This window comes from Dendrobates tinctorius, unplaced genomic scaffold (assembly GCF_039654945.1).
Source record: "Dendrobates tinctorius isolate UK_male_01 unplaced genomic scaffold, ASM3965494v1 ptg000011l, whole genome shotgun sequence".
NCBI classification, from domain to species: domain Eukaryota; kingdom Metazoa; phylum Chordata; class Amphibia; order Anura; family Dendrobatidae; genus Dendrobates; species Dendrobates tinctorius.
The window spans coordinates 92,329,193-92,342,396 of NW_027361679.1; the positions used below are offsets into that span (position 1 = coordinate 92,329,193).

General features: G+C 39.3%; 1 protein-coding gene across 1 annotated transcript in view; it reads left to right on the forward strand.

Moving 5' to 3' along the window:
• Window positions 1-13,204, forward strand: part of LOC141100155 (beta-1,4-galactosyltransferase 1-like) — a 288,644-nt gene that overhangs the window by 152,183 nt on the left and 123,257 nt on the right. Inside the window, exon 2 of the mRNA XM_073588434.1 lies at window positions 6,966-7,034. Within this exon, the coding sequence (XP_073444535.1) occupies window positions 6,966-7,034 (69 nt within the window). The remainder of the gene's footprint in view (window positions 1-6,965; window positions 7,035-13,204) is intronic.

Sequence of the window (13,204 nt, forward strand, 5' to 3'; positions counted from 1 at the left end):
GGAAGGATACCTACCTTCCGTCATTGGATTCCTGCAGCCCGTAGAGAACGGCAGCATCATCTGATGCTGCAGTTCTCTACCCAAGATCGTCGTGGGACACACTCGTGGACTGCTTCGGATCGTGGGTGAGTATTTTTGTGGTTTGTTATGTTAATATTTATTCCGGAAAAGACAATGGCTTCGGGGAACAATGTGACAAGTATTGGTAAGTATGTTACTCTATGTTATATGTACTGTATGTCTATGTATGTATTGTATGAATGTATTGTATGTATGTAGTATATATGTGGTATGTATGTAGCATGTAGTATGTATGTAGTATGTATGTAGCATGCATGTAGCATGTAGTATGTATGTAGCATGCATGTAGTATATATGTAGTATGTATGTAGCATGCATGTAGTATATATGTAGCATGTATGTAGTATGTATGTGGTATGTATGTAGCATGTAGTATGTATGTAGCATGCATGTAGTATATATGTAGTATGTATGTAGCATGTAGTATGTATGTAGTATGTATGTAGTATGTATGTGGTATGTATGTAGCATGTAGTATGTATGTAGCATGCATGTAGTATATATGTAGTATGTATGTAGCATGTAGCATGTATGTAGCATGCATGTAGTATATATGTAGTATGTATGTAGCATGTAGTATGTATGTAGTATGTATGTAGTATGTATGTGGTATGTATGTAGCATGTAGTATGTATGTAGCATGCATGTAGTATATATGTAGTATGTATGTAGCATGTAGTATGTATGTAGTATGTATGTAGTATGTATGTGGTATGTATGTAGCATGGAGTATGTATGTAGCATGCATGTAGTATATATGTAGTATGTATGTAGCATGTAGTATGTATGTAGTATGTATGTAGTATGTATGTGGTATGTATGTAGCATGTAGTATGTATGTAGCATGCATGTAGTATATATGTAGTATGTATGTAGCATGTAGTATGTATGTAGTATGTATGTGGTATGTATGTGGTATGTATGTAGCATGGAGTATGTATGTAGCATGCATGTAGTATATATGTAGTATGTATGTAGCATGTAGCATGTATGTAGCATGCATGTAGTATATATGTAGTATGTATGTAGCATGTAGTATGTATGTAGCATGCATGTAGTATATATGTAGTATGTATGTAGCATGCATGTAGTATGTATGTAGTATGTATGTAGTATATATGTGGTATGTATGTAGCATGCAGTATGTATGTAGCATGCATGTAGTATATATGTAGTATGTATGTTGCATGTAGTATTTATGTAGTATGAATGTAGCATGTATGTAGTATGTAGTATGAATGTAGCATGTATGTAGTATGCATGTTGTATGTATGTAGCATGTAATTTTTTTTTTTTTTTTTTTTTTTTTTACATTTAACACATTAGCCGGATGATGGGACTACTACTGTCCCATCATTGGCTAATGTGTCAATCACTGTCATGGTAGCAGGCATCGCCCGATGGGACTTGTAGTCCCATCGGACGATGCCTGCACAGACCCCCGGAGCCTGCACAGCCCCCCGGCAGGCCGGCACAGCCCCCCGGCAGGCCGGCACAGACCACCGGAGCCTGCACAGACCCCCTGGCAGGCCGGCACAGCCCCCCGAAAAGCCCGTACAGACCCCAGAGAGGCTGTACAAGGGCAGGAAAGGGTTTTTCTTATTCCGATACCGGAAGTCCCATAGACTTGAATGGGACTTCCGGTATCGGAATCGGCGATACCGATACTTTTTTTAAAGATCGGCCGATACCATCCGATACGATACTTTGAAGTATCGGACGGTATCGCTCAACTCTAATCCTCACCAAAGGTGGTTTTCTGGTGAGATGTAGTTTTGAGGGTCCAGAGGCCCCTCATTGAAGGAGGGGTACTGTCACGATCCATTTTGGGATCTGTGTCAGATTCTGGATTCTCTTATATAAACTCTTTCTTTTCAGGCCATCGGAGGTTAATATCAGTTCCCCCCCCCCCGGTGACCGCTGGTGTAATTGCATTCCTAGGTGAGTTTGCTGATTCAAGTTGGGACCACTCCCACCTTCCTTTAAAAGGTCACCTGAGGCATCAGCTGGTGTTGGTGATACACTTCCTCTTTGGAGACAAACCAAGTTGGAGTCAGAAGCTGGCTGAGTGCAGTGGAGCTTCAGCTATTTCCTTGTTCTGGTGCCTAACTCTGCTGTACAGTGCATTGCAGCAGATAGAGCTAAGTTTTGTTTTTTTGTTGATTTAACCCCAAGGGGTCTGTCTTATCTTTCCTTTGGTTTTTGGTGCAGTTCACTTTTTTCCCTGTCTCACCTCCTGGGGAGGGGGTTGAGGGTTTAGCTCAGGGCTAAACAGGAGATAGGTCGGTGACTTGGGCCTTACTACCATCAAGTGTACCCCCAAGTTAAGGAAAGTCAGGGCACCCCCTTAGCCTGAGGGGCAATTGAGAGGCCCAGGTTCCTCGTCCGCTGTTTTCCCACTACTGCCCCATGATAAGCTGTTTTTGTTCTGACCTAAAGTCAAATATGCCGTATCACCAGTGAGGCCGAATTAAGAGATTTCGCTCCCGGATAATGAGCTTGGAGAAAAGAATGCACAGTGGTTGTGAGCAAGTCACTTTTCTGGTTTATTGAAACAAAAAGCAGTATTTTATACCATTTACAACAATATAACTCAATGTAAGTCATGTAGCCCCCCCTGTTACCCTGGTCATGCTGACCTTTATTTACCATGTACCCAGAATATATTCTTACTGACTCTTGAAAATGTTTCATATGAGATAAGAAGTATAAAATCCTTGAATCGGAGACTATAAGGCTACAACAGTATAAGAACAAATTCTAGCAAAAAAGAAAAAGACATTAACCCTTCTATAACACACATGTGGTGTCAATATGCTCACTGCACCCCTAGATTAATTCATTGAGAGGTGTGGTTTGTAAAATGAGGTCCCTTAAGGGGGGGGGGTTCTGCTGTTCTGACATCTCATGGGCTGTTCCAACCATTCCAGCAAAATCTGATCTCTAATATGGCACTACTTCCCTTCTGAGCTTTGCACTCAAAAGTAGTTTTAGATCACATATGGGAAATAGGTGTTCTTAGGAGAAATTGCTAAATAAACTGTATGGTGCAATTTCTCCTGTTATCCTTGTAAAAAAATAAAATTGGGGCTAATTATGTAAAAAATGTGATTTTCTATTTTCACTGGTCAAAGTTATAAACTTCTGTGAAGAATATTGCTCAACACACATCTAGAATATTCCTTAAGATGTCCAGTTTCAAAAATGGAGTCACTTGTGAAGGGGGTTTCCACTGTTTAGGCACCTCAGGGGCTCTCCAAACGTTACATGGAATCCTCTAATGATTCAGAAAATTTTGGTTTGAAAAAGTCAAATGGTGCTCCTTCCTTTTTGAGCACTGCAGTCTGCACAAACTGTAGTTTTCCCCCACATTTGGGGTATCGGCATACTTAAGAAAAATTGCATAACAATTTTTGGAGTACATTTCCTCCTGCCACCCTTGTGAAAATAAAAAAATGAACAGACAGCAATGTTCAGTTAGAGCACACTACTCCCTGGAGTCCTATCTCTCCAGGAACCACTGAACACTGGAAGCTCTGCCAGTAAGCCATTTAAGCCCTGACCTTGTGACTCCTTCACCATGTGACTGATCACATGATTCTGACATCATTCAGGTCCTGGCAGTTTTTCAGGAGGAGATACGGGGACATTCTCCCTCCCGCTCTATGAATGTCCACTAAAACTAGCCCATTATATAATTTTATATATACCATCTGAGCACGCAGTGCTGGAGGAAACTAATCTGGTTTTACATCACTGACGCGATCATGCACAGTGACACGCATCTCCCCTCCATCACTTCACCAGTGACTTTGTCACACCACATATGATATATCAGCATGCTCAGGAGAAATTCCACAAATTTTGCAGTCTATTTTCTCATGTTACCCTTGTAAAAAAAAAAAAATGTGTCTTAAGTGAAACATTTATAAAAAAATATGAAATTATCATTTTGTCCTGTGAAGCAAGTGAAGTGTTAATAAACATCTTGAATGGGGTTTTGAGAACCTTTAGGGGTGCAATTTTGTGTTAATTTCGTGTGACAGAACTCTGATTTAAGGGCATAACAATTAAAAAGTTTGAAAATTGCAAAATTTTCTAAATTTATCGCCAAATCTCCAAATTTTTTGCAAATAAGCGGAAGTGATATCAATCAAATTTTACCACTATTGGGAAGCAAAATATGTTAAAAAAAAACATTTTCAGCATCAGTAGAACCCGTTGAACCTTTCCAGAGTTATTACCACATAAAGTGACACTGGTCAGAATTGTAAAATTTGGCCTGGTTAGGAAGGTGAAAACTGGTTTGGGGCTGAAGGGGTTAATGGGAGGGAACCTGTCAGAAACAGAAAAATCTGACAGGCTGCAAACTGCCTATCAGAGTCAATGGAGGGTGAGGTGCATGAGACTGTAATGAGATTAAACTTATTGTTTTTTTATATGAAATACTAAATAACCACTAAGATACTTAAAAATATTTTTTTCTCTATATTAAAGGTGCCCATTACAGTTAAGCTAATAACAACTATACTTTTTCTTACAATCATCTTCTATTCCTGTTGTAGACTTGGTATTGTTATAGTTGTCTTGTTTACATTGGAACAATAAGAAGAAATTGTAGATGATGGGTCCTCCTAAAACTTATTTCTTAAAATTGAAAGTGGATATATTATAGACTTATTTCAGACTATTATCCTAACAGAAATGTACAGTATAGCCTTCTCTTTGCAGACTTAAACTTTTCTTGAATTTTTGGGGAACTGGAAAAGTACATCTTGAGCACTTCTCTTGCCAATCCTGCTGTGATGTCTCTAGTATTTAGAAAAGCATTACATTTTTTTTTCTTGTCTTGAATAGATTGTATCTTGTAACAGGACATAACATTCTTGCACGTAGTTCTGGAAATTGCAGAATTATAGCACCTAGACACACTAGTTCATGTCAATCACCTATTACGAACCAGTCAGTCCTTCATTTGAAGTGCTGAAGTAAACACAGCACCAAATGACAATAATCGAGAAATTATAGTTAATATCATAAACTTCAAAAAAGCATCATATGATAATTTTGAAACCTCAGAAATAATTGCAATGGAATTCCATTGTAATTAACCTTTCGTCTTTTTGAAGTAAATACAATTCCCAGTGACAATAATCGTGACATTATTATGAATAAGATTAATATCCTAGACTTCAAAAAACATCATATAATAATTTTGAAATACCAGTAAATATTGTGATGGAAATTGAACAAACCTGCCATAACTTATATATTTTTTTTAAGAGGATACAAACAATGTAAATTCATTTAAATTATTTATTGTGCAATTTCCCTATTTGGCTTTTCTGCATCTCTTCAATTTATAAATTAATTAATATTAATTAAAATTATATGTCATTGTGAATTGCACTTTCTCACAAATGATAACTGTATGTTAGCTCAGCTTTACTGTTCCGCATTTCAACATCAATATACCGACCTCAATTTTCTGAACGACCATGCCTATAAGGTTGCTAGTTCGGGGCAGAAGACCCACAGATGGTTTGAAAATCATGGTCTTTAACATAGACCATGAAATGTGGAGGTGTAAAGCCGGCCTTAGTGTTTGGTGCCTGCTTTTGTTACATGATTGTGGATTAATTCCAATAAAATTATACTTGTACATGATACTTTCTGGAGTGAGGAGGGTTCGTATGCAATAACAATTGTACCATCCATATTCTGTGATTGTCTCATAGAAGTTGAGTGTGAATGTTTAGTTAAGCCTTAAAGGAAATCCAAGTTCACATCTCAAGCTATTTATATGTTCAGGTAGTTCTTTAAGAAAACATATTGAATTGATATGCAAATGCTGGGGAGCTATTTGTAGATCTGAGACCTCTGTTGCTCCAGCTATATTCTTTGCCCAGTACCACCTCAACCTGTTTGACCAAAGATGAATTTTCTGTGTCCTGAAGTGTCTCACAGCATAGAGGCTGTCAGCCAAGCAGTATAAGGCGAAACTATGTGGAGAATAGTTTTAGGGATAGAGGCTTCAGGCCTGCAATAACTTTTCAGTCTCATTTGCATACAAATGAGAAGGCTGAGTTCTCAGTAATGAAGGAACAGATTGGCCATGTAAAGGTTGTGCTTGTCTTTGAAAAAGATCTTGTCTTTGAAAGAGCTATGTGCACATATAAATAGTTTTAGGGTCCCGTTACACATAGCGACGCTCCAGCGATCCCGACAACGATACGACCTGGTAAGGATCGCTGGCATGTCTCTACATGGTTGCTAGTAAGCTGTCAAACAGGCAGATCTACTCAATGATGCAGCAACGATACGGTGATCCATATGATGACCTCGGCGATCGTTGGGACCTTGTCACACAGTAGCTATTCTGATGACTCACGCCTGCATCCCTGAGTTCTGAGTCGCCAACGAGTTCGCTCGTTGGCGTCAAACACAGTGATGCATGCTGGTCAGCGGGACGCCAAAGATCAAAAAATGGCCTAGGACATTCTAGCACGATCAGCGATATCCAGCGGGGGGCCGGTCGCCACTATGTGTCACATGTAGCAAGATCACTGGTGAGGTCGCTGTTGCATCACAAAACCTGTGACATTTCAGTGATCTCGCTAACGAGCTCGCTTTGTGTGACGGGGTCTTTAGGGGTGAAATCTTGTGATTCCCTTTAATCTATAGGTACCAAAAGATGTCATTTTATTTTTACATCAATTTTTACCTTTTTCAGTTATAAAAAGATGTTAAGACACACTACATTTTCCAGACTGCAAAGCTTGACATAATCCCTCACCACCAATTCCCATTTATTCCCTTCTTTAGAAGATAATAGAGTGGTATTTGTCCAAGAATGTAATAAACATGGTTGTTATTTTCTTAAGGTTCTGTCATACTTGAAGATTCAGAAAATCAAGAATTGCCTGCATGTCCTGAACTTCCACCTTATTTAAGTAAGTGGGACCTGCTTCCAGATAAATAGAATTGCTAAATATGTTTCTTTACAATGGCCACACGATAGAATTGTAATAGTTGTAGTTCAAAACTCACAGGACTAAAATAATAGTGGGAACATAGCTTGAAAAGTACCACATTCACACATCTATGTATAACATTCTCAGTACGGACCATGATTGATGGACCGGCCATGGGTCTCCTGATTCGAACCTCATAGTCTCATATATGCCTAGGTCAGACCATGACACATGAGTGTTTTTAATGTGGCCTTATAGAAAGTGCACCAGAAGTTTAGAAACAGGTGTCCTGCAATATGTAAACTTTTAATTACCACCAAAACAAATAAGATAAAGTACGGTATATAAAATACATATTATTAAAATGTGTCCAAACTTTATTGATAGACAATTTATTTAGCCAAATACAGAAAAAAATATTTAAAGAACCTTATCAAACCCAGATAAAATAAAAACGGACTATATGGTTAAGATAATAAATAACATAAAGGTACAATAGAAACCAATCAGTATATCAAAATAATGGGGGCATGGGGACCCATATAACAGTCATAGATTACAGACAACAACACAAGAATGACAATAAGACCAGTTCCAGAGTACATGGAGTACTAAAGCTATAAACAACCAATAATGTCAGTAGATAAATTTCAGCTAAATAACTAATACAACCCCTTGCAATAGCACTCACAGTAGATGAATGATATAGAGACAACAACCTATACTCACCTTATGCTATCATAAGTAAAGAGCACACTGCCCAGTACTCTGACATGTGTTTGTGTGCAGCTTTATCAGGGGGTACTGCACAGTACTCAGTGGGTCTATATAATAGTTGCATTACCTATAGCACACCCGTGTCATTGAGAGCGTGTGCGCCGTTCATCACTGCGTCTATAACCAGAAGTTGAACTGCACATGACTGCACAGCGCATGATATGATTAGACTCTAGGTGAGGAGAGGGAGGCAGGTGATGTCACAGCACACATGTGCACCCATTGGAGGCCTATATCTCCATATTGGAGATGGGATAATGTGTTGGAGAAGATGCAGCAGTTTATAAATAACAAAGTCCAAGATTGGTAGTGAGCATAAAGAGACGATAAACAAGTTACAGAAATAAAGATGGCAATAACTATAAAAAATATTTATACATGATGCACTATCATTATGGCCATCTTGTGGATAAGTTTCATTATTACATCTCTGAAAGAGAACAAGCAAAGTGTATATATTTGTCCCCCCCAGGATGCGCACAAAGGCTGTGGGAGAGCATTGCAGTTGTGAGGAGACTGCAGGCACGTAGAATGCAGTAATGGACTGCACACAGACCAAGGGGGAAAGGGGTTTATCATACAGTCCACGCAGAGAGAAAATGGAGGGATAATATTCCCTAATACAGCAAAAGGCTAATGGGGAAAACTTAAGGAACAGGGACAAGTAAAGCCGACAATACAATAAAGTATAACTTATCACTCAGGCGCCAGTCATGGTTGAACTTCTGTGTGTTACTGGTGCTGCCTAGATTGCGTCGCAGAGAGGATCTGTCACAATCCTGAGGTAAATGATGTAATATCTATTGACATTAGCGGTGTCCTCTCGTGGTCCTGATGATGGCGGCGAATCCTCGGGATCCTGATGCGGGTCTTGGGTCCAGCAGATGAGATGATGAGGAGGGATACATCCTTATCCTCAGCGGTGAGTGTACCAACACTATGGAGATTTGCAGCAATGCCCAAACACAATTTGCAATGGGCAGCCCCGTTTGCTGTGCCAAATCGACACACGCCTAGTCCAGTTCACAGACCTTGTCTCTCAAGGTCAGTACTGTCAGCGGGGGCGGCTGTGGCAGCATTGTCGGCTGTGTCAGTGGTCTCAGCGAGGGCTGAGCGTTACTCAGTCGACGGTCTCCTGTCAAAGCGCTCTGCCGTCCCAGGCTATGTTCTGCTCTTCCCAACCGCCTCTCAGCTGATTTTACCTCACAGGTGTCCCGTGCGCCCGAAGTTCCCGCCTAAACTGTCTGGTCACTCTCGCACTGCAACTTTGACTGCTTAGCCACGCCCCCTCTTCTCAAACACAGAGTACGGTCTGGAGTCTCAAGTTTTCTTCCCCACAATAAAGGTGACAGCCCGGACGGTTCTGGACCCTTCACGGAGGAGACATGCCTAGCTATTTCCTGTATACTATGATTTATTTTTATTGGTTTCAACACTCCAAATAATTAATACCAACTATTGATATAGTTTCAATCAGTTATACTATATATATATATATATATATATATATATATATATTGAGCTCTTTGAACCTTCCTAGAAGGTCATTGAAACTTGTTTCAACCAGATGGTCAAATTGTCCAAAGCAGAGCAAATAACTGGCTTACACTTATCTACCATCAAAGGACCTTCGTTGTCATAATTAGATTGGGTGTGTAAACATTCCCAAGGATGTGATTTGGTCAGGGGACTTTCTCATTAGCATTCAAGGATAGATCAAAGAAGACACATTTGAATTCTTTTGGGGGGATAAAAGGAGGGTAGATGAGCAGAGAGATAGAGAGAGCAACACAGAGAAAGAGATGTGACAGACCCAGAGAGGACACTGAGATGAGACTATCTCAATAATGTAATGTATGAATAATGCCTGTTTCTGATTAATGCATATGCATTTATAGTTTTATATTTTAATCTTATCATTTATATAGTAAATCAATTTAGTAAATTCAATTCTTGTGTGAGCATTTTCTTATTCATTACAATCCATTGGAACCCTTACAATACATTTCCTTCCCCTTACACAGTCACAAGCATAGCTGTTTGCAAAATTGAATAAGTTTGTTAAGAGTAGGAAAGCAGTTGAGAGTAGTGTCAGATCTTTGCCAGAATGGGTGTTACCAGGAAAGTGGACCCCAATGGCACAGGAATGTAACAAATATATGGAGGGACAGCGGTTATCAAATCCTCAGGATGTGGCTGGCAAATTTGATCTCTCAAGGTATGATGCAAAAGAGCAGAAAGCTGCAGCAGCCGTTGGATGGATCTATGTGCAAGTGTCCCAAATATTACAGGAGGAGATAGACAATTTGCGTTTAGAGCTGCATACAGTTTTAGAGCAAAGGATTAGCTTGGAATCAGCCTTGAGAGACCAAATGAAACAGCATGACAATATGCAAAGGAATTTTGAAGCTTATGTAATGAAAAATGTGAATAAGAATAGGCGCAGGAGGAGACAGCGGCCAGTGTCAGATATTTGTACTGCACAGATTAGAACCATGATTGCACATGAGAAATGGTCAGATTTGCTAGAATGGGATAGCTGTGACAGTGAAACAGATGAGGAAGAAAAGCAAGCCAGACCGATTGTGACTACTAAATCTAGGAGAGAAGTCACACAGCGTAGTGGAGATAGAATGGATGCAGGAAACACAGCTACAGGAGCAGAAGCTTCAATGACCGAAGAAACTAGGAATTATACAGCCGGAGAAATAACAGAATTAGCTACCAGGTACAGGCAGCAAGCAGGAGAACCTTTGTTAGCATGGATTCTCAGATTATGGGATCAGGGAGCTGATACTATAATCTTGAACTGTCTTGAGGCAGTAGGACTTTGTAGTATTTGTTTTGATCCTATGGTGCGTCTAAAAATGAGACGTGCAAGGGACACTACAGAGACTTTCTCTTTGCTGCATTTGGTGAGGGATTCTGTGGCACAAGTGTATGACTCTCCCATGGAATTAATACCACAGACACGATGGGAGACTCTTGGAGATGGAGTTCAGAGATTGAGAGAAATCGCAGGTATAGGTGGCATAACTCGCAATTCTTTGCCAGATCTGAATGATTATTTTGCTGTTGTTGAGGATTGGAAGGGACCAGATGCTGCAATATTGACAGTATTGATGAAGAATAAGTTCATAGAAGGTGCCCCAGCGTCATACAAAGCCCCATTGTTCACTATGTTCAGTGCACTTATGGGAAATTCCACTACTGTCTACACTGCATGCAATCTAATCTCCCAGCTATCTGCTCTAGAGAGAGCAAAAGTATCAAAAAATAGTACAGTAAAGAGAGTAGATCAAGAAAGGAGAAAAGAGGATAATATTCAAATTAGAAAGAGCAGGACGGAGTTGTTTTGTGACCTGATAGCTAGTGGAGTTCCATTCCAGAATATAGATGGGATCTCTACAAGTGACCTGTTGAGGAGATGGCAAGATCTGAGGAGAAAAGGTAAATTGCAACTCGCCAGACCCAAGAGGGTGGCGACAAATGAGATAGGGGGTTGGAAAGATAGAGGTGGGACACCTGATGGAGGCATGCAAAGCCCCCACTGTAACCGCCCCTTGCACTCTTCCAATACCATGGCATACTACACACTCTGCCAAGATTCCCTCATGGACTAATTATAAAAGTTGTGGAACATCCCTGAAAATTGTTGTTTGAACAGTTTTGCCATTTTTTGATGTCTAATGATGTTTGTTTTCATTCTAGAGTTTCTTAGAGAAATACTCCTGTGAGCATACTGACGTATGCACTGGCTGATATATGATGAGAAATATTCCTGTGAGCATACTGTGACGTATGCGCTGTCTGATATATGATGAATTGGGTTTGGTTTTGGTGATGCATAAATGAGCAATGCTCACCTGAGGGTTTGTAATAGACCTTGATGTTTTAAAAGGCAAAAGACCACAGCAGATATAAGATGATTCTGTATGTGGGAGCCATTGTGAGAGAAACATACAAGGCAAAGAGGGAGTGACAGTACAGACAATGAATTTAAGACTGACCAAAAGTTAGATGACTGATAATATACTGGGGGGTTGACAAGATAAATAGATGACTTATTTGTACTAAGTGTTTGTCTTTGTCACTGTATGTGCTTTGTGTATTTGTCATGGATATCCCTTGATTAAAATTGGTTCACAGCCAAAGAAAAGTCCACGTGGTATTTTTATTTTTACTTTTTATTTGGTATATTTTTATATTTTATGAGCTCATTTTCTGAATTTTAATTGTACTGTGTTTAGCATTCTTGTTTTTTTTTCTCTTTTCAGTCCACTACATGTTGGATTGGGGGGTGGGGGGTGTAATTAACCTTTTGTTTGTTTGCAGGAGTGAAAGAAGAAACCTTGGCCATTTAGTTAACATGTAAATACAGTGCACAGTAAATAGTTCATTCCTGCAGTAGTGAAAAAGGAGTCCATCTACCTAATATAAGATTATATTTTATGACTTATTTTTGAGTTTTAACATTTTTTATTTTTTGGGAGCTCCCGTGCAAATTGGGTTTTGAAGAATATATATGTTAAATGATTTCAATGAATGCTAGTTTGTTAATGTCTTGATATAGCTTTGTTCACCTACACCTGAGTCATGCAATGCAAATGTGTGGGTACCCAAAGTGTGTGTTTGTCTATATATAAATGAGAATCTCTCCTGCTTACTGAATGAGTGCAATAGGTTTAGCCAGAGTGTGTGTTGATGTAATGTGTATATTATGTAAAAATAATAATTTGCTAGAATTGGGTTAATAGCAAATTGGTTTGGGTTCGGTTTTCCTTAACATGTAATTGTACTGATTCTGATTAGTAGTAACATTATTTTGTGATCTCCATGAACATGATTGTACTGGTAATTATGATCAACGTTCTTATGCAAATGTGATTGACATGAATTTGATGTGTTTGATCAGTGTATAATTCCATACAAATATGATATATATTTTATGTAGTATTATTATCTAGAGTAGAAATATTTGCTACAGTAGAAAATTTCAAAGGTCATTCTGGGCACAATTTGGACCAACAAACTTACAGTAATTTTGTTTGATTCATTTGATCAAGGGGTGGAAAACAAGCCACCAGGACTGAGTTATATTGTATACAAATTGATCTATCTTGGACTGTGAATATATCGTGGACTGAGTTATTTTGGACTGTTGCTTTGGACTGAGTTAGCTCTGCCAAGACTTTGGAACTTTCAAGTATGATTGTGAACTTCACTTTCCCTCAGTGCAGGCTGTGTCTTGTGTGTAGACTGAAGATGTCCAATTGAGCGCTGAGACTGAACCCAGATGATGCTGAACCGTCAACCAGGGTGAATCCTCATGACTGCCAGCTGATGCAAATGGCATATAAAGTGAGGCCCTG